A 21801-nucleotide genomic window follows, 5' to 3' on the forward strand; every position below is an offset into this window, starting at 1 on the left:
TAAACAAGTAATTAAATGCTGGATCTGAAGAGACTACATCCCAGATGTCATTCCACTTACTCAATACAAAATGAAAAAATGAGTAGAAATTCAATGTATTTGTCACTGTAGATATACAGGGCACGAGTCTATCCTTGTTTACATGGGTGTAAATCATGAATAACTTGATTTAGCTCAGTGGAGACACATCAGTGGAAAACTGGTATAAAATCAGATTCAGGCCTAAGGCTGCAGTAATGGAACCAGCTACACTGGGAATGGTGTTTGCAGGAAAATAGTAGTACTCTGGGGCAGTCTCTGTGAGGTGCCTATTCAAAAAGATTTGGAGAGAAAGGAATGCTAAAGAGACTGGAGGACTAGGACCCAGACAGATGAGTTTAAAGAGACCTAAGTTGGTAATTCCTTTTCTGTATTTTGATACTGCAAGGTTCACAATAGTTATTTAAAATTCTGCTGTTGTATACTTCCAGACAGTGATTCTTATGTACTTCACTCAGGAGAACATTGTTATTGTAATTGGGAATTTCCCTTTGTGTCACCACAGTCTTTGTTAATAATGTACAAACACCAAATTAGTTTTTCTTTTCATCCACTTTGCTTTGTGCTATTTGTTAGATATTAGAATCCAAAAGAAATCTCTCTTCATTATCTATCTCATATACCGAACACTAGTTGTTTCCTTTGCCACAAATGACCTGGGGACGTGTAGGATGGTTGCCATGGAATGACTGATTATGATGGTTTTCTTAATCTCCCCCCACCCGAACTCCATTTCTCTGGAAACCTCCTTACCTTGAAGTACAATTGTCATAAAGTAAAGAGAAAGGTAACCACCTTTCTGTATACAGTGCTATAAAATCCCCCCTGGCCAGAGGCAAAACCCTGTCACCTGTAAAGGGTTAAGAAGCTAAGATAACCTCGCTGGCACCTGACCAAAATGACCAATGAGGAGACAAGATATTTTCAAATCGGGAGGGTGGGGAAACAAAGGATCTGTCTGGGTGATGCTTTTGCCAGGAACAGATCAGGAATGCAGTCTCAGAACTTTCGTTAGTTATGTAATGGGACTGTTGTCCCCTTACTAACATTCAGTGGGGGTGTTTTAGTTGCTAGCTCCCAATACTCAAAGGGGAAGGGTCGATGGGGAATCAGGACCCTGAGACTGACAGTCCCCAGGAACAACGGGGAGAGGCCAGTGCTCCAGGTCAGCCTGAATGACAGCGTGGGCAGGCTAATCAGGGAGTCAGGAGGCCAGGGAGGTCCCGTCCTCCGTGTGAGCTGGATTTGCCTGGGTCAGACAGAGTGGGGCCGAGCTGAGGAGAAAGCAGGGGCCCAAGCTGAGCTGCGGAGCAGAGCTGTGCCAGATCCAGAGGGACCAAAAAAGCAGCCCAGAGAGAGCAGATCCTGTCCTGGGAGCAGAGCTGCAGCCCCAAAGCCAGAGGCACAGCCCAGAGAGAGCAGACTTGCCCTGGGAGGAGAGCTGCAGCAACCGGGGCCAGAAAAGCAGCCCAGGAAGCAGGTCAGTGCTGGGAGCAGAGTCACAGAAGCAGCCTGCAGAGCAGACCTGTCCTGGGAGCAGAGCTGCAGCAACCAGAGGCAGAGGGGCCAAAGAAGCAGCCCAGGGAGCTGGAGGCAGAGCAGCAGCACCAGTGCAGAGACAGAGTGGTGCAGCTGGGACTGGAGCAGTCTGGAGCTGGGTGCAGCGAGCAGCTGGGGACCCTGGGCAGCGGGCCCAGCACAGGGAGACGCCAATAGGCTCTGCAGGCCAGGCTTGGATCGTAACCCCGACAGGGCAGGGGCAACACTGGGAAGAAGGGTCCTACCACTTAGAGCCTGAGAGCGTGTGGCCACCACCAGAGTGAGTGTCCAACCCACAGCATCCCTGCAGCACAGCCGGGGCCTGAGAAGAAGGCCTGGGACTTACAATGAACAGACTGCAAAGTGTCCTGACTTTTCAGAGACACTGTTTGTGATGTTCCCTGCCACAGAGCAGGTTGAAGTGTTTCCTTTAACCTTTCCCATTTTTCCTTATTCTTTTTAAGATTAATTATTGATTAAATAACTTGCATTTGCTTTAACTTGTATGTAATGGTCAGTGGGTCAGAGAAGTGCCCAGTGCAGAGAGAGTACCCTGGAGTGGGAACACCCTAGCCCCTGTCCTAGGTGACCACAGCAGGGCTGGGGGTCGAGCCCCTCAGGAGTCCTGGGCCCAGCCTTGTTGGGGTTACGAGGACTCTGCCAGACAGGAGAGTGGAAGGGGAGTCCTCAAGGGCAGGGAGGCCACTGGGTAAAGGAAGTGGGAGCGAGGACTCAGATCCTTTCGCTAGCCCACTTCACCGGGGTAGTGCAGAAGCCAGGAAAGTTCCCCACAATAGCGGGACTATTCCCCCGCTTACAGTTAGTAAGTAATCTAGTTAGAAATGCGTTAGATTTCCTTTTGTTTAATGGCTGGTAAAATAAGCTGTGCTGAATGGAATGTATATTCCTGTTTTTGTGTCTTTTTGTAACTTAAGGTTTTGCCTAGAGGGATTCTCTATGTTTTGAATCTGATTACCCTGTAAGGTATTTACCATCGTCATTTTTCAGAGGTGATTCTTTTACCTTTTCTTTAATTAAAATTCTTCTTTTAAGAACCTGATTGATTTTTCATTGTTCTTAAGTTCCAAGGGTTTGGATCTGTGTTCACCTATACAAATTGGTGAGGATTATTATCAAGCCTTCCCCAGGAAAGGGGGGTGTAGGGCTTGGGGGGGATATTTTGGGGGAAGACGTCTCCAAGTGGGCTCTTTCTCTGTTCTTTGTTTAACATGCTTGGTGGTGGCAGCATACAGTTCAAGGACAAGGCAAAGTTTGTACCTTGGGGAAGTTTTTAACCTAAGCTGGTAAGAATAAGCTTAGGGGGTCTTTCATGCAGGTCCCCACATCTGTACCGTAGAGTTCAGAGTGGGGAAGGAATCTTGACAACAACATAGCAAACTGTACCAAGAGCTGTGACAAAGCTAGTCAAGTCAATGGAATAAACATGTGCAAGTTTCAGTTAAAGCAGAGAAAACCCCTCTTAGGGTTTAGAGCAATTCGAGATATGCAGGCTGGCAGAATGACCCAGCAGAATCCCAGTTTCAGTCAGCAAGGGCTTTTCTTCAAAGGATAGTGCTTACAAAAAGGAAGTACAAAGTAAGTTATGAGCAGAATGTGAACAGAAAACTCCTGAGCCTGGAGTTCAACCTAGTCCTATAAAAACAATGAGGAGTCCAGTGGCACCTTAAAGACTAACAGATTTATTTGGGCATAAGCATTTGTGGGTAAAAAACCCACTTCTTCAGAGGCATCTTCTGCATGAAGAAGTGGGTTTTTTACCCACGAAAGCTTATACCCAAATAAATCTGTTAGTCTTTAAGGTGCCACAGCCTCCTTGTTGCTTTTGTGGATACAGACTAACACGGCTACCCCCTGATACTCGACAACCTAGTCCTATGACTTTTGATGTGGAACCTGGTGCTCCCAAAACACAATCTTTCAACACTGACTGCATCTACACTTGGAGGACGGGATGTGATTCCCAGCTCGTGTAGAGACACTTGTGGTATCTCTCATTGAGTTAGCATGCTAAAAAAGGTATAGCCATGGTAACATGGGCAGCAGTGAGTGACTGGATGAGCTAGCAGCCCCAAGTACAAACTTGCCTGGATCCCATGGGTACATACTTAGGACAGCTAGCCTGTACCACCACTCACCACTGCCCGTGCTACCATGGCAGTAGTAGTATACTACTATCTTTCGCATGCTATCTCGATGAATGGGTAGACATAGCCAGACTCTCTTCTGATCAGCCACTTCTATAACTTGTCCTCCACATGCATGTTCAAGGGAAGGAGAAAACATTGCAAGTCCTTTTTAAGCCATCCTTCTGCATATTAGGAGGCATCTATACTGGCTGAAGTCTTCTATGCTCCCAGTTTCCTTCAGGAATCCTCTGATTTTCATCTCACCTTTGCGATTTCAAAGGCTGAAATTGACTCTTTCACTTGTGCTGACTCCACACCACCTCCGCTCAGGTTTGTCATGTATTTGAAGAGCTTGAGAGAGGATAGTGCAAATGAAGGGTCAGTCAGCAGGCCTGGCCTGATAGCTTCCACATAGCAACAGAGCCCTGCCATCGCTGTAGTGTGTGCATCTATAGGCATCAAACAGTGAGCTCCATGAGTTGCAGTGATCAAGGGGACCAGTGCTGCGTTAACCAGTCTAAACTTTTAGGGCCATTCGTATCATTAGAGTACCTGTTGATTCACATTACGTCGATCAAAACCAGAATAATTCCTTGAACAAGAAATAACCAGTCGCTTGTGTTATGTTTGCAACCTGTGTTCCAATTTTTGTTTGCTTTATTTTTTTTAGGAAGGGGTAGGTAAAGAGGAGGTATTTCTCTGCAAACAAAACAAATTTGAGATGGGCAATTTTTTATTTTTGGTTCTCTGGTATTTGTTACTACTGTTAGTAGTTTTTGAATCTGCGTATAGCCATTTCCCCATGCACAGCTCTCCTGTGCATCACTGAGATATGAAAATGACAGATGGGGCGGAGACTTGGAGATTGGGAGCAGCACGAGAGATGTATTTATTTTCCTGGCTTAGGCCTTTGTCCAAGCATGTCTACACCTGAATTTCAATAGGGCTTTTTATGGCTAATGGCTTAAACCAGAAGCCTTAATTAGGGAAATCTCTTCTTAACATAGAAATCAATTAGAATACATCTCACTCACACAAACACACACTTACTAATTGAGCACCTTGTTTTTCTTTGTCACTTTTCTCATGTTCTTTTCTATCGCACATGGATGTTGCTTGAAGAAGGGTGGTCACAGTGTCTGTCTTATCTTACAGAAAGAGATGGCTTCTTCAGCTGATAGATCAGAACTGTGGCAGGCCCATTTAAGTGAGAGTTTCATTGACTGGATTAAGTTGTCAATATATTTTATTTTACGTAGGCTACAGTTACAGGAGTCCTTTGTACTCCATGAGCCAATAGTCCCCTTATATACAATCTGCTACCCCCACAGCAACACGTAAATCCATCTGTGCTTATTTGCAGTAATTGATGTGGCTAGATATCCAGGTGCTAGCTGTTAAGCAGCTAGGCTGATGCAGAGGTTTGCACAGGAGGGAAGCTGCCTTCTATTTAAGGATGCAATGTTTGTCAATTTGCACACATCCAGTTTAATGGCCTAGTCTGTAGCTGTTAACAGACTAAGGATCAGCTTGGAAATGTAATTTTAGCTCCTTTGTAATGCAAGACCTTTGGAAGGTACAGTCCACAATTTATTATTAGGCATCAAAAATCTCTGAAGTTAGACGTTATCACTTTTCAGACATGTTTCAAGTTAGTAGGTACTTCAACGGTATCATTCGAATATTTGTTTGTTTAAAATTTTTTACTGGCAGATAAATTATTTTGTCATGATGCCAAATAGAAAACTACATCATAAACAGCCAACTGAGAACAAGCTGAGTGGGAATGGCTTGAAAGAGATGTTTTCCCATGTGAAAACAACAATGTGAAAATATTGATCCAAAATCAAATAATGTTTAACATAAATAGGGCTGGGCAAAACTGCAGATGCTCAAATAATCCCTGAAAGTCCTTGTTTGTTCGCTATCTTTGGCTTTATGTTATGTTTTTGAAATATGTCCCGTTCACAGCTTTGCGGACTCCAGTTATCCACTAACAGATACAAAATGGCCAGAAGCAGTTCTAGCTCCCTCTCCAAAGCATTTTAACCATTACCTGGAGGGTAACACCCTCTGGCAGGGAAAGCATAGTTGAGAGAGAGAGTGTTGAAAGAGACCTGAAAGGGCTAGGGTGTATAGGGATGTGAGATTTTCTTTGCTTTAGATTAGAATGACATGTTTAATGCCTCAGAATTTTCCTGTTTGCCTTTCATGGCCTGCCCATTGGTTGAGAAACACTGCCCTGGGCCATCCAGTCCCTCTAACTTTTGTTTAGCCAAATTTGTTTGAATTTTGTCTAATATTACATTTCTGCATACCTTCAAATAATAGTGTCCTAATCTCATCCAAAAAACGGAAATCTCTCCCTTGAGTGACTGATTTTCCCAAAAGACACTTGCCCTGTGACTCTGTTCTTCTCACTTCCTCTTTCTACCCTAGCACTACCAAACTTATTCCTTTTTGTGTCTTGTAAAGTGTCAAAATAGAATTGAAATAGAGTAAAAGAAGGCACCTAAAATAAATGTTTTTTTAAATGGCTGAATCCTTGTCCCATTCATATTCTTAACATTTCATTAAAAGTATAGCACGTTAATAGGTATTTGAAGTTCTTAACACATTGGAACCTAAGATTTTCTTTTTCAAAGTGTCATGTCTGAATGTCTTGGAATTCTCAATATTCCATCCATTTTCAAATCCACTTTTGTACCTGACACTCCAGTTCATCACACATCATTTGGAAGAGTGAAACGGTTAGTTTGCTATTTCCACTTAAACTTTAAAAATATGCAGACTGCGACATGTTTACCCTTACAGTGGTCCAAGCAGTAGAAAAATATAGGGATCAGTCCTGTGTCCACAGGGAGATGGTTGGGGTGCCAGAATAGGCCTTTTCCATCAGTTAACTTCCATAATTCTATTAATTTGGAGGCGTTTGTTTTTCTGCATTGTTGCTTCACAGAGTTATTGTATATTCGGAGATTTCAAGATTGTATAGGCTTGGAATTAAACTATTGTACTTGAAGTGCAAACAAATCCATGGGAACTTCTGACTTTTCTATTTTCCAGAGTGATGGAATGGTTGCAGATAAAATGGTGAGTCAGGAGACAAAGGAGAGGTGTTGCACTTTTCTTGTTCATTATCTTTACAAGCAGTTTTCTGAGACTGTGGGAAGCTCTTGTCAGATTTTTGGTCTGTCTGAAAGAAATTCCATTACTGGTTGTCTTTTATCTTGCGCCAGATATTACCAGCCACATGACTAGTGTTATAAAGCACAGAAATCAATGTCCAGTGGCACTACTAATACACATTGTATTGTGGCCCTGTAGAAGGGGCACAGCATCCTCCTGAGCACCTCCTTGAGAGGGAGCGTGGCTTTAGTGACGCTGGCCGCAGTTTCTGTTAACAAGGTCAAACATCTCTGGCCACGGACAAGCCAAATACTCTACAGCAGTATATCTCCTTTTGGTAAAGCCTCTGAAAATGAGCACTTGTACAAGGGTTTAAAGGCTCTGACCTCAGAGCCCAGCTAACACTTAAGTCCCAAAACAAAAGTCTCTTGGTTCCCTCAGCAGCTTCTTCTGCTGTAAGGCCTCAGGCTTCTCTGCTGCCTGGAAATACGTGCAGTCTTTCTCCTGCTTGTTCAGGGTCTCCCTCAGGCCTCATTGCAAGGGGTGTCTAGTTCCTGCTCCCAAGGAGGATCCCTTCTCTGGAGCTTTCTTTCTCAGGTGCTTTTTAAAGCTGAATTCTCCTAAGCTTTTTATTAGGCTCTGGTGCTCCTTGCTTAATTAACTGCCTTCCAGCTAGTTAGACAGCTAACTATGCCCAGGTGGACCTGGGTTGATTCACTCCCTTCAGTGGAGCCCATCACAGATAGGCTGGATAGCTGATGCCCTTAAAGGGCGTGCTCTGTGACAGGCTCATAGCAATAACTATAAAATGCCTTAAAATACTTGAGAACCTTTTAAGTTGCAGGTTATACTCTACCTTATATGGCTTTTTAGTGCATGCCCTAAGACACTATTCTGTAAAGGAGGAACTTGCAGGAAAATTACTGCACATTATTTCTTCAGGGCATTAGAAGATTAGTACATAGAGATTTTTGTGAGAGTCTAAATACCCCGGGGGGAGGGGTGTTTGTGCACCATGTGTGGTGAAGAAGAACATTATTGCACCTGGTGATCTTCCTTCTATGAGCTGTTAAAGTTACATACTGATAAACCCAACATTTGAATGCGCAAAAAGGATGAGTAGTTGATGCCTCAAATAATTGACTGTCAATGTTTTATAGGAAAATGTGCAAGAAACATAGAGTATCCGATTACCTAACTAGCCTCTGGATGTCTTTAATCCTTACAAATCAGCTGCCAACCCATTTATCTGGCAATGAATTGGAGACTTTCAGAGACTAAGAATCCATTTCTGCCATTTACATCTGTAAAAAATAATCCAAATTTCAGTAGAAATATGAGACAGGGAGAAGCAAATTAATTCAGATAAATTATATTATTTGAACTTTAGCTTACAACTCAAATGGAATCTGGACCTGAGTTTGTCTGAAGTTCAAAAAAATTCTGATAATTTTTTTCATTAAGCAAATATATTCATTTTCATTTCTATGCCTGTTTATTTTCTGGTTCTGTGCTGACCTGGAAGAAGACATTCTGAAAATATCTGTCCCTGTAGTGCAGTAGTGTAGTTCTTCCTGATTAGAAGAACCAGAAAGGTAGAGCTCTCCAAATATTGTCAATCCAGGAAAGCAGATCTGAGAATTGTGACTATTCTAGCTAAGACTACCTACTTTGGGGTACTTGCCTGCCCAGCACTAGACCTTTTAAGGTTCACCTGTGATTGACAAGATATTGTATTGGTGGAGAAATTCCTTCTCTTGGACATTTCTCTAGAATTGCCCTAGGAACGTCTAACTCAAGATGCTCTAAGCAAAGTACCCAGTCACCTTAAAGATGCTTTGCCCTCTTAGGAAGCACATTTACACCTGAGCAGTGCCTATTTAGTTTGACAATAAATGTAAAATCCAAATACATTTTTTTAAAAGATCTGAAGGGGCATATATGTGATCAATGACTTTATAGGTGTCATTCTGTGCCAATACTCCATGGAGCAGGTCAGCCCCCTCAATATTTTTTCTTCTGGTCGGGTGAGTTCAGTCAACTCCCACAGTCAATAACTTCATTTAGTTTGGTTTGTATGGCTGTGGTACTTCAATTTCAATTTGCATTCTTGTACTTGAATTTGAACCTCAGTTCACATTCATGTATCTGCACAGTGAATGTAGTTATCCTCAGCTGATGAATAGTTTGAGTCACACAAATTGGGCACTGGGCGGAAAGTTATTATTGAATGAGTGTGGGGTTAGAAGGGTATTATTCTTAATCTTGCTGTTCCAGTAGCAAGCTTTATTCAGAGATCTGTTTGTTAAAATACTGTTTCTGAAATCTAATCGGCCTAAAGATTTGCACCTCAATTGGGACTAATTTTCTTCCTTTTTACTATTACCACTATTATTATTGTCTGAAGTAAACAAAAATCGGTCATTGGACTGAAGATAGGATGTGCCACTGCGTGCATAAATTGTAAAGGATTAAATTGTACTCAACTTTGTGGCAGTTTCCCCAAAACTTTTGAAAGCTGAGGCTCTGTGATTGGATGGACTAGGCCCAAAGGCCCCCTACTGGAGGCCTCAGACTTTTGCCAAGCCCATCCCAGGAAAGGAGCAGTGGAGAGCAGGCTAGAGTGGCTGCAAGGGAAGCAGCCAATCAGGGCCCAGGAGGGCCATATAAAAGAAGCCGCAGAGAAGTAGTTAGTTGCTGCTTGGATCAGGAGAAGAAAGGACTGTAGGCCTGGCTGCCTTGAAGAGCAGCAGGGCCATGGACAGCTCAGTGTGGACAGGGACCAGGGGAGTGAGACGCTCTTGGCTGGCTGCTAGGACCAAGTAGGGACTGAGCCTGGAGAGGGCTGCAGGAAGATAGTATCTTCAGGGAGGAAGCCCTGGGGATACAGCCCCATACCAGGGCTAGCCTACTTAAAGACCAAAGCCCAGAGAGGTCTAAAGAGAGACACCACCAGAGGGGTACTGAGATAGTCCCCAGTGGACTGTATACCCTGGAAAGGGTTTGTGATGGTTAACATGCAGACAGGGTGATTCGGACAGAGCACTGTCTCTGAAAAACCCATATGAGAACCATCGAAAGGGGTCACCAGAACTAAAGAACACAAACATGCCCAACCAGAAGGGGGCACTCACAAGAGGTGGGTGCCAACCCCATTACAGGTCCCTTAATCTACTTTTCAGGAAAATGAAACTAATCATACTCCCCGTCATTCCTGCTATGTGAAAAGAGTGATAACTCAGAGTGGATTGTGTAGCACTTCGTGTAATGTTTCCTATCCTTTCTTACATGCTTTAATGAGCAGCAAACTAGTTAACAATGGTGCCTGCTATTTACAGTATCATTGGTACCTGACACAGCAATGGCTCTCAACCTGTCCAGACTACTGTACCCCTTTCAGAAGTCTGATTTATATTGCATACCCCAAGTTTCACCTCACTTAAAAACTATTTCCTTACAAAATCAGACCTAAAAATACAAAAAAGTGTCACAGCACGCTATTACTGAATAATTGCTTGCTTTCTCATTTTTACCATATAATTATCAAATAAATCAATTGGACTACAAATATTGCACTTACATTTCAGTGTATAGTATTTAGAACTGTATAAACAACTCATTGTATGAAAGTTTAGTGACTTTGCAAGTGCTTTTTATGTAGTCTGCTGTAAAACTTGGCAAATATCTAGATGAGTTGATGTACCCCCTGGAAGATCTCTGCATACCCCTAGGGGTACACATAGCCCTGATTGAGATCCACTGTGATGTAGCACCCATTGGAATGAACGGGGGAGTTCACACCTCATAATTATTATTTCAGGTGCTCTACAAACTCACACGGCATTGTGTCAATTACATTCAGATCACATTTTTAAGATTTTCTTCACAGCTGTAACAGATAAACTTACTTTAAAAAAAAAAGAAGAGAGGAAAAACAGAGAAAAATTGTGAGGTCTGTGCTCCCCAGCTAATTGTTCCTGCTCTGCTCTTCAGAAAACACTGACTTACGGCCATTTATTTCTCTGTGCTTTTAAATTCCTTTAGATGGTATGTAGGTGTTAATGTATATACCCTTTAGGTTTTTTATTCCATTTCTGTCCAGATCACGCTTTACAAATGTAATTATATTTAGCCTTTTTTTAAAACAAATTGGAAGCAATGTAAAAGGGCTGGCAATTGAATTAGTTAAAGGCCTTGTTCCACTCCATTCCATCTGGGGAATGTCTCTTGTTTTTCTTGAAAAAATATTGTATTCCTGTTACTGTCAGTTTGATTTGGTGATGAAGACAGACACTTACTGCAATATGCTGTATTTATCCTTCACTGTGCTGCTTTAACTGCGACAAAATCTTAAATCTAAAAATGTATTCCCTCAACTAGATACTTGTTTTGAGTTTCTTGTTTTAATAAAGTGAAGCTTTACAAGTACAGTACTTCCTCACCTGGCTTCTGAGTCTGGAAATAGGACTTATCCTATCACATAAAACAATAATAATAATTATACCTTTTACTTTCAGTCATTTCTGTTGTTGAGAGAAATTTTATATGTATTGGGAAGGTAGTTGGAGGGACTGAGAAGGATGTGAATGGAATTGGATTGAGAATGAGTTATGTGAATATGTCAGTTCAGGTCACAATAGACAAATGATGCAGAAAGATTCATATGAGCTTTCCTGGTAGCCTGAGGTTGGCCTGGCAGATGAGGTAAAGCCTCTACAATCAGTCAAAATGCAGTATGGTGTCACTGCTCTAACAGAAATTTGCTTTTAGTGTGGTCTCTGCATTTTCCATGTATAAATTTGAGTGAGGGCATTTTGAGGCAGGAGACCAATAAAGAAGAGAAGACTCACTGATCAATCAGAAAAATAGGTTAGATTCTCTTTTAACCCAGATAGTCAGAAGGAATGGGTAGGTAATGTTCCCCCTAACAAGCGGACAGCTTCAATGTGTCTGAAAATGCAGTGTATATAAATTCTGAAGAAATCTATTGTTTTTATAAGGGTCTATCTGGACAGGTACTATAGGCTGGAGCTACTGAAAACAAAAACATTAGATAGTGTAGCAGATATTTTTTTGTTGAGCAGTTGGGTGGGAGACATAGTTTGCAGTTGGGATTTACAATGGGGTCTCTTTCTTCTTCCAGCCACAGCATCAGAAGTGTCACACAGGAAACAGGACATCCAGTGTGGTCCCTTTTCTGTTTCAGTTACAGGCTCATCCCATCTCTGCCCCCAGTATTTCAACAGAAGGATATGTCGAAGTCAAAAATACTGCTGTATAGCTAAAAAAGCTTAAAATACAGCCTGGATTATTTTCTAGGATTCCTTCAGACCCACTTGTTCTTGGATTTTTTAAATTCTGCATCATGTCTTTTGCTTCTAGGTTGCCTGCTCAAATCTAGCACAAGCTGGTAGTGACAAAAGTTGTAATGGCCCTGTGATGAGTTTTGTCTGTTTCCCAGTGGACAGGCACTAACTGGGAGGACCTGCAGAGAGGCTGTAGTGGACTATGGGCATGTCTGCAGTACAAAATTAAGTCAACCTAATTTATATTGGTATACAGCTGCCACAGTCATTTCATCGCTTGTGCATGTCTACACTCTGCTTCTTATGTCGGCGGTGTGCATCCTCACCACCAATGGAGGGCTTGCACCAATTGAACTGTGTGTGGGGCACTGTGGGATGGCTTCTGAAAGCGATCAACAGTTGAGGTAAAGCAACACAGTGTCTACAATGACCCTGCGTCGACCTAACTATATCGATATTGACTCTACACCACTCGGGGAGGTGGAATTAAGTCGGTGTAGGGAGTGAGTTACATCAATGGGAGCGAAATTTTAGTGTAGATACTGACAGAGTTAGGTTGATGTAAGCTGCCTTGCGTCAAACTAACTCTGAAGTATAGACCAGGGCTAAGCATTGAATGATGCTGGAGACTGAATTATCTTCTCAGCCTTAAAATTAGGCCTTCTGGGGCAGGTTTTAAAGGCACCCTTATGAGATTGCATGGCTCTGCTGCTGCAGTAGATAGGCCTATTTTATGGATAAATGAAAGATTTTTTCTCCAGGACTTAAATCGAGTATCCTTTACGAGCAACATATTTACACACACAAGGTGTGAAAAAGAAACTCCACAAATCGCGTCTTGAGGTAGCTCAAATATATTCTCATGTTTCACCCAGCCTTGAGCAGATTCCAATAGATTCTCTAAAATAGAACAAAATAAAAAGTCCCACTTTAAGGGTTGCTGTAAAAGTGACAACTGTTCTGGCTACTATTGAATTTATTTTAAAAGGCAAAAGAATTTGGACAGAATAGATATAAGGTATCTGTAGAGTTCATGTAGAAATTCTGCAGTCATCCAAAGTGGGTTAGTCACAGAATCATGCTAATGATGCCAAGTCAAAAGAGCAAGAACATTCTTGGTAAATAACTTTGTAAAAAGTGCTAGTGGTTTGAAGAATCACTAACTGTTGCTCTGATCTCTGTGGTGAGTCAATAACCCTAGCCAAAAAAGTATGCCACAGACACCTCTGCTTCACATGATGTATATGTTAATGCACATGACTACAGCTTTGGTAAATACATATCCCGTTGGCTATTCACATTGTAATTCCTTTGTAGTGGAGTCATTCTGTCAATCACTTACAGCAAATCTGGAGGAATTAAGGTAAAATTTGGTCACTTCAGGTATAACCTAGGTAAGCTTCCAAAGTAAATAAAAAGGATCTGTGATTTCATTAATTAATCTGCACAAGTCATTGAAAGAAAAGGTGGCCCATTAACTGCCTTCCATTAATTAGCCTTAATTGTATAATTTGCCTTTAAACATAGTACACAAAACCAAGAAAGAGACACACATAAGAACATAATGAGAGCTAAAAAAGAAACTGCTGATCCAAGTGAGAAAGCAAGTGTTCATAGAATAGATAGCTGTTTACAGAGATAATGCTATGCATTAAAACTGTGATATAGTTGCACACTTTGAGTATTAGGGTGTACTCAACCTTTGTGCTTGTGGAACCATAATATGCATTCATAGTAATAATACCTAGCTTTTATATAGCTATTTATAGAACATATTAAGGGGTGCTGGACAGAAAGCATGTAGAAATAAGAATGAAGAGCTCTGGATCTGAAGTTAATGTCTTGTATATGACAGATGAACACTTCACTTAATGGTACCCATTTAATAAGGAATTCCTGGTGCGTGTGTGTGTGGAACTAGGGCACTAGTCGAGAAGGGGAAAATAACTTCAGTCATGCACCAATCCCTTTGATCTGCAAAGGAACCAGGATATTATTTGTTCAAGAAACTCCATTTGACAGAAAGGAAGAGTAATGCAAATAACTATGGCCACATCAAAGCGTCTTCTAACTTTTCTGAATGTCATGATGTACTTTATATTTAGACATAACAGTTATAGAAGGAAATCTGTTTCTCCTTTGCTGGTTTACTGCTCCGTGTCCTCGGAAGCACTGAGCAGAATCCACGTAGCCTTTTTAGCTTATTTGCATAGTAAGGACAGGAGACATAGGCGGCAACTCCATAGGTACTCCGGGGCTGGAGCACCCACGGGGAAAAAATAGTGGATGCTCAGCATCCACTGGTGACCCGCCAATCAGCTCCTCCCCCCCTTGCCCCTAGTGCATCTCGCTTGTTGGTGGGCCCTGCCGATCAGCTCCCAGCATCTCCTGACCGCCACAATCAGCTGTTCAGTGGTGTGCAGGAGGCACTGGGGGGAGGGGGTGCAACGGGGCCGGAAGAGGCAGGGATGGAGAGGAGCGGGAACAGGCAGGGTGAAGCGAGGGCAGGGCCTGGGATGGAGCAGGGGTCGATCACCCCCGGCAAATGACAAAGTCAGCACCTGTATCTCAAGAAACATGTAAATGGTTAATTATGCCAATTAGTATTTTAATCTGAAATATATTGCTGTCTTTTGAGGTTTAAGCCATGACCAATAAAGGACCATTTTCCCCCTCCCTTGAATACATTTAGTTCACATCCTCTGATTTCAGTGGCAGTTGTGTGCCCATATTGAAGACCAGAATTTAGCCCAAAATGATTGTTAAATTGGGTCAGTATTAGCTTCTCAAAGAAGTATTTTTCCTAGCCCCAGATAATAGTCTAAGTTTATCTGGATTCCACTAGCCATGGATGTCATTAGCGAAGTGCATGGTGCTTCTCTAGTTCCTTCAGGAGATGGTGTGCGAAAGTCACTTGATAAAAACTGGGTGGCCTGAACTGAGAACTACCAGATGTGTTCTTCTGCTGTATGTTCCATTACCTGTTGTTTCCAGGCAGTAGTGTGAACGTGCACCATTGCAATATGTACCCGTCAGGACCTATGAATTAAAACATGATTAGCTCACTATTTGTTTGATGTGTTGCTTCTCTGGATAGCTGAAATTTTCACATTGTAGGCTTGTCAGCGGAGCATCAATGGATATTAAATTGTATAATCAAATAGGATCAGATCTTCAGCTTCAGTGGAGCTATGCCAATTTACACGAGCTGAGGATTTCAGCAATGAAGTTTTAGGAAGGAGTGGGTAAAGAAAACCATCTTTGGCCTTATTAACCTAAGCCTCAAACTTTATCCCTTTAATTATTGCCTGCAGCTCCTTTAGTTTTTCAAGCTCTGAAACTGGGCTTCTCCTGCTTCAAAAAGTTCTCTGTACATAGACTCAGGGCTTGTCTTCGCTATGGGGGTAAGTCAACCTAAGTTATGCTACTCCAGCTACATAGCTTAGGTTGACTTACCCTGCTGTCTTCACTGTGCTGCGTCAACGGGAGATGCTCTCCTGTCGACTCCCCCTACTCTTCTCGGGGAGCTGGAGTACCAAGGTTGACCGGAGAGTGTTCTGCTGTCGATTTAGCGGGGCTTCACTACAGTGTGGATCTCCCCATAGAGAAAACCAGCCCACAGCCTGTAACAGTTGAGCTGATGACCTCCTTTAAGAGCATCTAAAGCAATGCAGGAAGCATGGGAAGCAGCTTCACTTTTTAAAGTAGCAAAAGACTAAGGACAATAACTTCAATCTATTCCAGTGCTTCTGTGGTGTTTGACTGACTTTACATTGTCTTCATATGGCTTTTCTCTAATGCCTAATTTTGGCATTCATCTTTCCCAAGGTCCTTGTCATAAATATAAAGGGAAGGGTAAACCCCTTTAAAATCCCTCCTGGCCAGAGAAAAAAATCCTCTCACCTGTAAAGGGTTAAGAAGCTAAAGGTAACCTCCCTGGCACCTGACCAAAATGGCCAATGAGGAGACAAGATACTTTCAAAAGCTGGGAGGAGGGAGAGAAACAAAGGGTCTGTGTGTCTGTCTATATGCTGTCTTTGCCGGGGATAGACTAGGAATGGAGTCTTAGAACTTTTAGTAAGTAATCTAGCTAGGTACGTGTTAGATTATGATTTCTTTAAATAGCTGAGAAAAGAATTGTGCTGAATAGAATAACTGTTTCTGTCTGTGTATCTTTTTTGTAACTTAAGGTTTTGCCTAGGGGGATTCTCTATGTTTTGAATCTAATTACCCTGTAAGGTATCTACCATCCTGATTTTACAGGGGGGATCTCTTTATTTCTATTTACTTCTATTTCTATTAAAAGTCTTCTTGTAAGAAAACTGAATGCTTTTTTCATTGTTCTTAGATCCAAGGGTTTGGGTCTGTGGTCACCTATGCAAATTGGTGAGGCTTTTTATCCAACATTTCCCTGGAAAGGGGGGGTGCAAGTGTTGGGAGGATTGTTCATTGTTCTTAAGATCCAAGGGTCTGGGCCTGTAGTCACCTAGGCAAATTGGTGAGGCTTTTTACCAAACCTTGTCCAGAAAGTGGGGTGCAAGGTTTTGGGAAGTATTTTGGGGGGAAAGACGTGTCCAAACAGCTCTTCCCCAGTAACCAGTATTTGTTTGGTGGTGGTAGCGGCCAATCCAAGGACAAAGGGTGGAATATTTTGTACCTTGGGGAAGTTTTGACCTAAGCTGGTAAAGATAAGTTTAGGAGGTTTTTCATGCAGGTCCCCACATCTGTACCCTAGAGTTCAGAGTGGGGGAGGAACCTTGACAATCCTAATTACATCTGCAGTTCTAGACAATGTCAGGGTCACACACTGAGTAGTCTTTGTATCCCTGGAAATGGCTGGCCTGACTCTCCCCTAAACACCCGCTTTTTTTAATGGTACCCAACACTTACCTTAGATTTTACCTCTGAAAATCAGGTACTAAATATTTATTATTGGATTCCATCATGCACTTAAGTAAGTTGCTTGTATTTGTTTCTAAACTATTTTTTATAAAAAAAAACTTAAAGTATAAAGCCTGTCAATGAGATCTTATTTGGCAGCAAGGTGATAGATTGCTACATATATGAAAGTAGTGATAAAAACCTCTGTGTAGGGTTATGTTGTGTTGGTTTATACGGAGCAGTTTTTTTCTTAAGGCAAAATGTTGGTCTGGAATCTGCACTGCAGGGTGTTTTTTTTCTTCATTGTGGACCTCTGCTTCTTATTCTGCATTCAAATCCCTGTGTAGCATGTCCATTGGCATCAGGAGTTTTGTGTGTGTATTAAATAGAGAGATGAAGTGTGGATCCCAAAGGTAGATTTTGCCCACAGTTTTATGTGCATAAACAGGCACAACTCCATTGACAAAAGTGGAGTTACTAATTTAAACCAGATGTGAATTAAGAAATTCATCAAAGAGCAAATTCACTACTTGCATAAACCAGTATAACTTCATTGAAGTCAGTGAAGTTCTGCCAGTTTATACTGGGCAGATTTGTTTTCTTATGTTCTCTTTCCTCCTCTTCCCCCAAAAGTTGAATTAGAAAACAAGTACACAAACATTGCTGAAGATGTTTTATATTTCACAGGCTTCAAAATGGACCAACTTTCTGGTTTGGGCAATATTTTTATTGAATTTTTTATCAATCTTTGTAGGATAGTTTGTTCCCTAACAGAATATCCAAGATTTTGAAAGTATTTTGATAAAATTTCTATTAAAATATTAAGGATAAATGTTGCAGAAAATTTCACTTATGCATAATTTTTTGCACAAACTTTCATTTTTTCCATGTAATTTCTGACAGATTTTAATGTTAAATACATTGACCAATTCTCTCCTCTCACTATAAATAAAATGTGAAGAAATATAACAGCTTTGTGTAATGTACTTAATATTAGATTGTGAAAGTAGGGAGACAGTGATGTCTAGTGGCTATAGCAGGAGTATGGGAATTAAGACTCCTGTGATTTCTGGAGCCTACGTTAACTCCCAGTGATTTTAGGCAAGTCATTTAATTTTTCTGTGCTTCAGTTTATCCATATGGTGTTTCTGTGTTGACATCTACTCAAAAAGTCTCACCCATTTTCTTCAACATTTTCAACCTTCAGAGAAAATATGGCAATTTTCTTGCTGATTTTTTGTAGACAAAATTATTGAGGGTCGTAAAAGATGGCTTATTATGATTGAAATCTTACCAGAGTCAACAATTGTCTGTCTTATCTAGCCTTCCCTGGTTTTGTTTTCTTGAAGCATACTGCAATTTTATTGTAAATCCTGGCACGTTCTGTACAGTGCCACTATAGAAAGGCTATGAATGTTGCCTGTTGAGAGCTGTCATAATGCTCATGCTTGAACACAGCTGTCTACAACTCATGTACTAAATATAATTGTTTGGAACTGAAATGTTTGGCACAATGATATTACTCTAAATTGCCTCCTGGGGCCTATTGGTGATATGATTTTGCAGCTTTTGTCCCCAAGGAATCATTTAATTTTTCTTCAGAGACTTGAGTTCAACAAACAGCTACTTGTTGCATAATAGTTGGGTCCAATTCACCACAATTATACAGTATGAGTGCAAAACACTGGGTTTATACAGCTAACTGCTGTACACACAGCAGCTGTTTGCCAGTACTTCTCAGGCTCTTCAGTTTTCACATCCAAAAAATCCTGTACTGTATAGACCCAAAATACTTACAAGCAAGAATCTATCTGCTTTGTGTATCTAGGTTCTTATGTAGGGGCCCATCAGTGTTGTCCTGTGAGTGTCAGTGTGACCAATTTAGTCCTTTTTCTCAACACATTTAATTTTAAAAAGCACTGTATTGATACCTCTTTTATATTGATAAGCATTACTTCTGGAGTAGGAGAGAAGGATGTGAGTGTTCAGTGTTAATTAATATGAGGAAATGCTTTGAAATTCTGTAATACCTTTCACCTGAAGATTGCAAAGCACTTTATTGACACTAACCCTCATAATCATCTATGTGAGGCAGATAAGCATTATTAGAGGGGGAGCTGGTAATGACTCTACATTTAAGTTGACTAACACTTTTCATTAGAAGAAAAGGAGTACTTGTGGCACCTTAGAGACTAACCAATTTATATGAGCATGAGCTTAGAAGAGATTCTCTTTTTTAAAAGCTGTAAAACCTCAGCTGCTTTCAGAAAGCCTTTGAAATTTGTGAGGGAGAAAGCCCTTTGACTCAAAGTCTTTTCTTTATTCTATGAAATTCCATTCAGGTAAGTTATAAAAGGTTTAAAAAATCAACATATTTCCAGTTGGTTGCATTCCTGAGGGCACTTTTGGCAGCATGCCAAAATAACTGAAGGTGAACAGTCTAAACAGCCGGGTCCCATGCTGCCACAAAAACAGCAGCAGCAGACACAGCCCTGGGGACACCTGGGAGCTGCCCAAGAAGCTAGAATAGAAGTGAGGAGGGCAAGGCTGGTCTCTTCTACCCCACTCTGAGCACTGGGACATGGTCTCAGCCTCCAATTCTGGCAGGAGCTCCTCCAACAGAAGAGACAGAACCAGACTGGGGCAGGATTTGTTGGCCATCCCCAGGATCCAGAACATGGTGCCAGTAGCCCATGAACCCTCTGAGACAACAGCCTTCCTCTTTTTGCCAGCTATGCTGCAGTGCTGAAGATTCAGGCTTCAAATCTGGATGATGCATAGGGGAGAGCGGGGCCGGGGGCGGGGGGCACTGTTAGAGCTCTAGATCAGTGGTTTGTAACCTGAGGTCCGTGGATCCCTGGGGGTCTACAGACTATGTCTAAGATTTCCAAAGGGGTCCACACCTCCATTCTAAAATGTTAAGGGGTCTGCAAATGAGGAAAGGTTGAAAATCACTACTCTACAGAACACAATTTGGTTTCACCCATTTCCTTTTAAAAATCTATGAAAAGTTACATACCAAAAACCGGAGGTAAAAGAACTTTTATATTACATAGTCAAGCAGCCAAAAGTGAGGAAATGTCACATTTGTGGTTGCCTGTGCATCTTTAATTCTGCTCCTTTGTGTATATGTGTTATGATACAGTCTTTGTTACATTATCACATACTAGAGACAGAAGGTGGGTGAGGTAATATCTTTTATTGGAGCAACTTCTGCTGGTGAAATACACAAGTTTTCTACCTACACAGAGCTCTTCTTCAGTACTGGGTCTGATCACATACTGTCTTTTTCCACAAGACTCCTGCTTCATTCGGTGCACAGGTTGGAGACAGGAGGAGGCAGAATTAATATTGCACAGGTCACCATAAATCTGGCACTTCCTGACTTTTGAGTGCTTGTATTTGCAACTTAAGTAATTTCTTTTAATGTTTTTTTTTTAATGTAACAATACCCATTTTACAGATGGGGAAAGTGAAACACAATTTGATTTTCCCAAGGTCACCCAGTAAGTCAGTAGCAGAGTTAGAGTTTGGGACCCAGAAGTCCTGACTCCCAAATGTTCTCTGACCATCAGATATACTTTCATGTTCTTTCTTAATTTCAGTTCCTCTTGACTGGCCTTTTCTTCCATGCGTGTGCACACTCTTGCTGTATCTGTGAAATGATCCCTTTTGCCCCACTACCTCTAAGTCTATCCTTACTGCACTCCTTATATGCAATCCCTTGATGATGCTACTTAGCTTCCTTTATCTACTTAGTCTCTGATGAGGTTTTCTTTGCTGCATAACTCAAGACAATGTGATTAAGTCATGTGCATTCTGTTATTTTTTTAAGGAGATGAGTCAAAAGGCTTACAATTTTCTGAAGCATCTTCTATTTTTACAGTGCTACGGACATAAAAGTAATGAGGATGGTGTGTGTGTGTGTGTGTGTGTGTATATATATATATATATATATATAAAAAAAATATTTTAGGCTGTATTACTTCTGTTGTCTCACAAGGGGCTTAATTTCCACCTTCATTCTTTGGTGCATTTTATTTTTGGAACGAAAGAGAAAGATAAGGAAGTGTCAAGAAAAGCGGCTTAGTCAGATTTTCAGACTAATTCAATATTTTAAATGAAGCTCGTTGGTCATTTTACTTCTATTCTACATTATTTACTGGCATTTCCATTGTCCTTCAAGATTATTTTGAATATCGAGTTATGGATTACTCATTTTGAATCCCAAAGGTAAAATGTGTTGGCCTTTGACATTATTACAATTGTTTACTGGTTTGGCTAGTCATGTTCTTTGTATATTTTTAACTGTGTCCCTTAAAATAGAAGTGCAAAACTGTGTCCTGTTTTGCCCCCTCTAAAAATATATGGCTTTTTTGTTAATGTCTGACTGTACAGCACAGCAACTTATCATATGGATTTTTTAGTATCATTAATGATATTCAACAGAGTCCTGATGTCCAGGGTGAAAGAAGGCAGACAATCGCTGTCCCTAATGATTTGGTTTGTATAATGTTGTCTTTTTTTTTCAGGAAGTTGGATGCTTTCATCTATGATGCAGCAGTGCTGAATTACAAGGCTGGAAGAGATGAGGGCTGCAAACTTGTAACAATAGGCAGCGGATACATCTTTGCCACAACAGGCTATGGAATAGCTCTCCAGAAAGGGTCACCTTGGAAGAGACAGATTGACCTCGCACTCCTTCAGTTTGTTGGTGATGGTAGGGCCAAACATTTCTTCCTCTCTATTTTGTGTGCACA

The 21801-nt window shown here is 41.3% G+C and overlaps 1 protein-coding gene across 3 annotated transcripts in view; it reads left to right on the forward strand.

Annotated features, from left to right (window-relative positions):
- Window positions 1-21801, forward strand: part of GRIN2A (glutamate ionotropic receptor NMDA type subunit 2A) — a 291808-nt gene that overhangs the window by 238019 nt on the left and 31988 nt on the right. For all 3 annotated transcript variants that reach the window (XM_043524160.1, XM_043524162.1, XM_043524161.1), the window contains one exon: window positions 21574-21761. In XM_043524160.1, the coding sequence (XP_043380095.1) occupies window positions 21574-21761 (188 nt within the window). The remainder of the gene's footprint in view (window positions 1-21573; window positions 21762-21801) is intronic.

Source organism: Chelonia mydas, chromosome 10 (genome assembly GCF_015237465.2).
Source record: "Chelonia mydas isolate rCheMyd1 chromosome 10, rCheMyd1.pri.v2, whole genome shotgun sequence".
Classification (NCBI taxonomy): Eukaryota; Metazoa; Chordata; order Testudines; family Cheloniidae; genus Chelonia; species Chelonia mydas.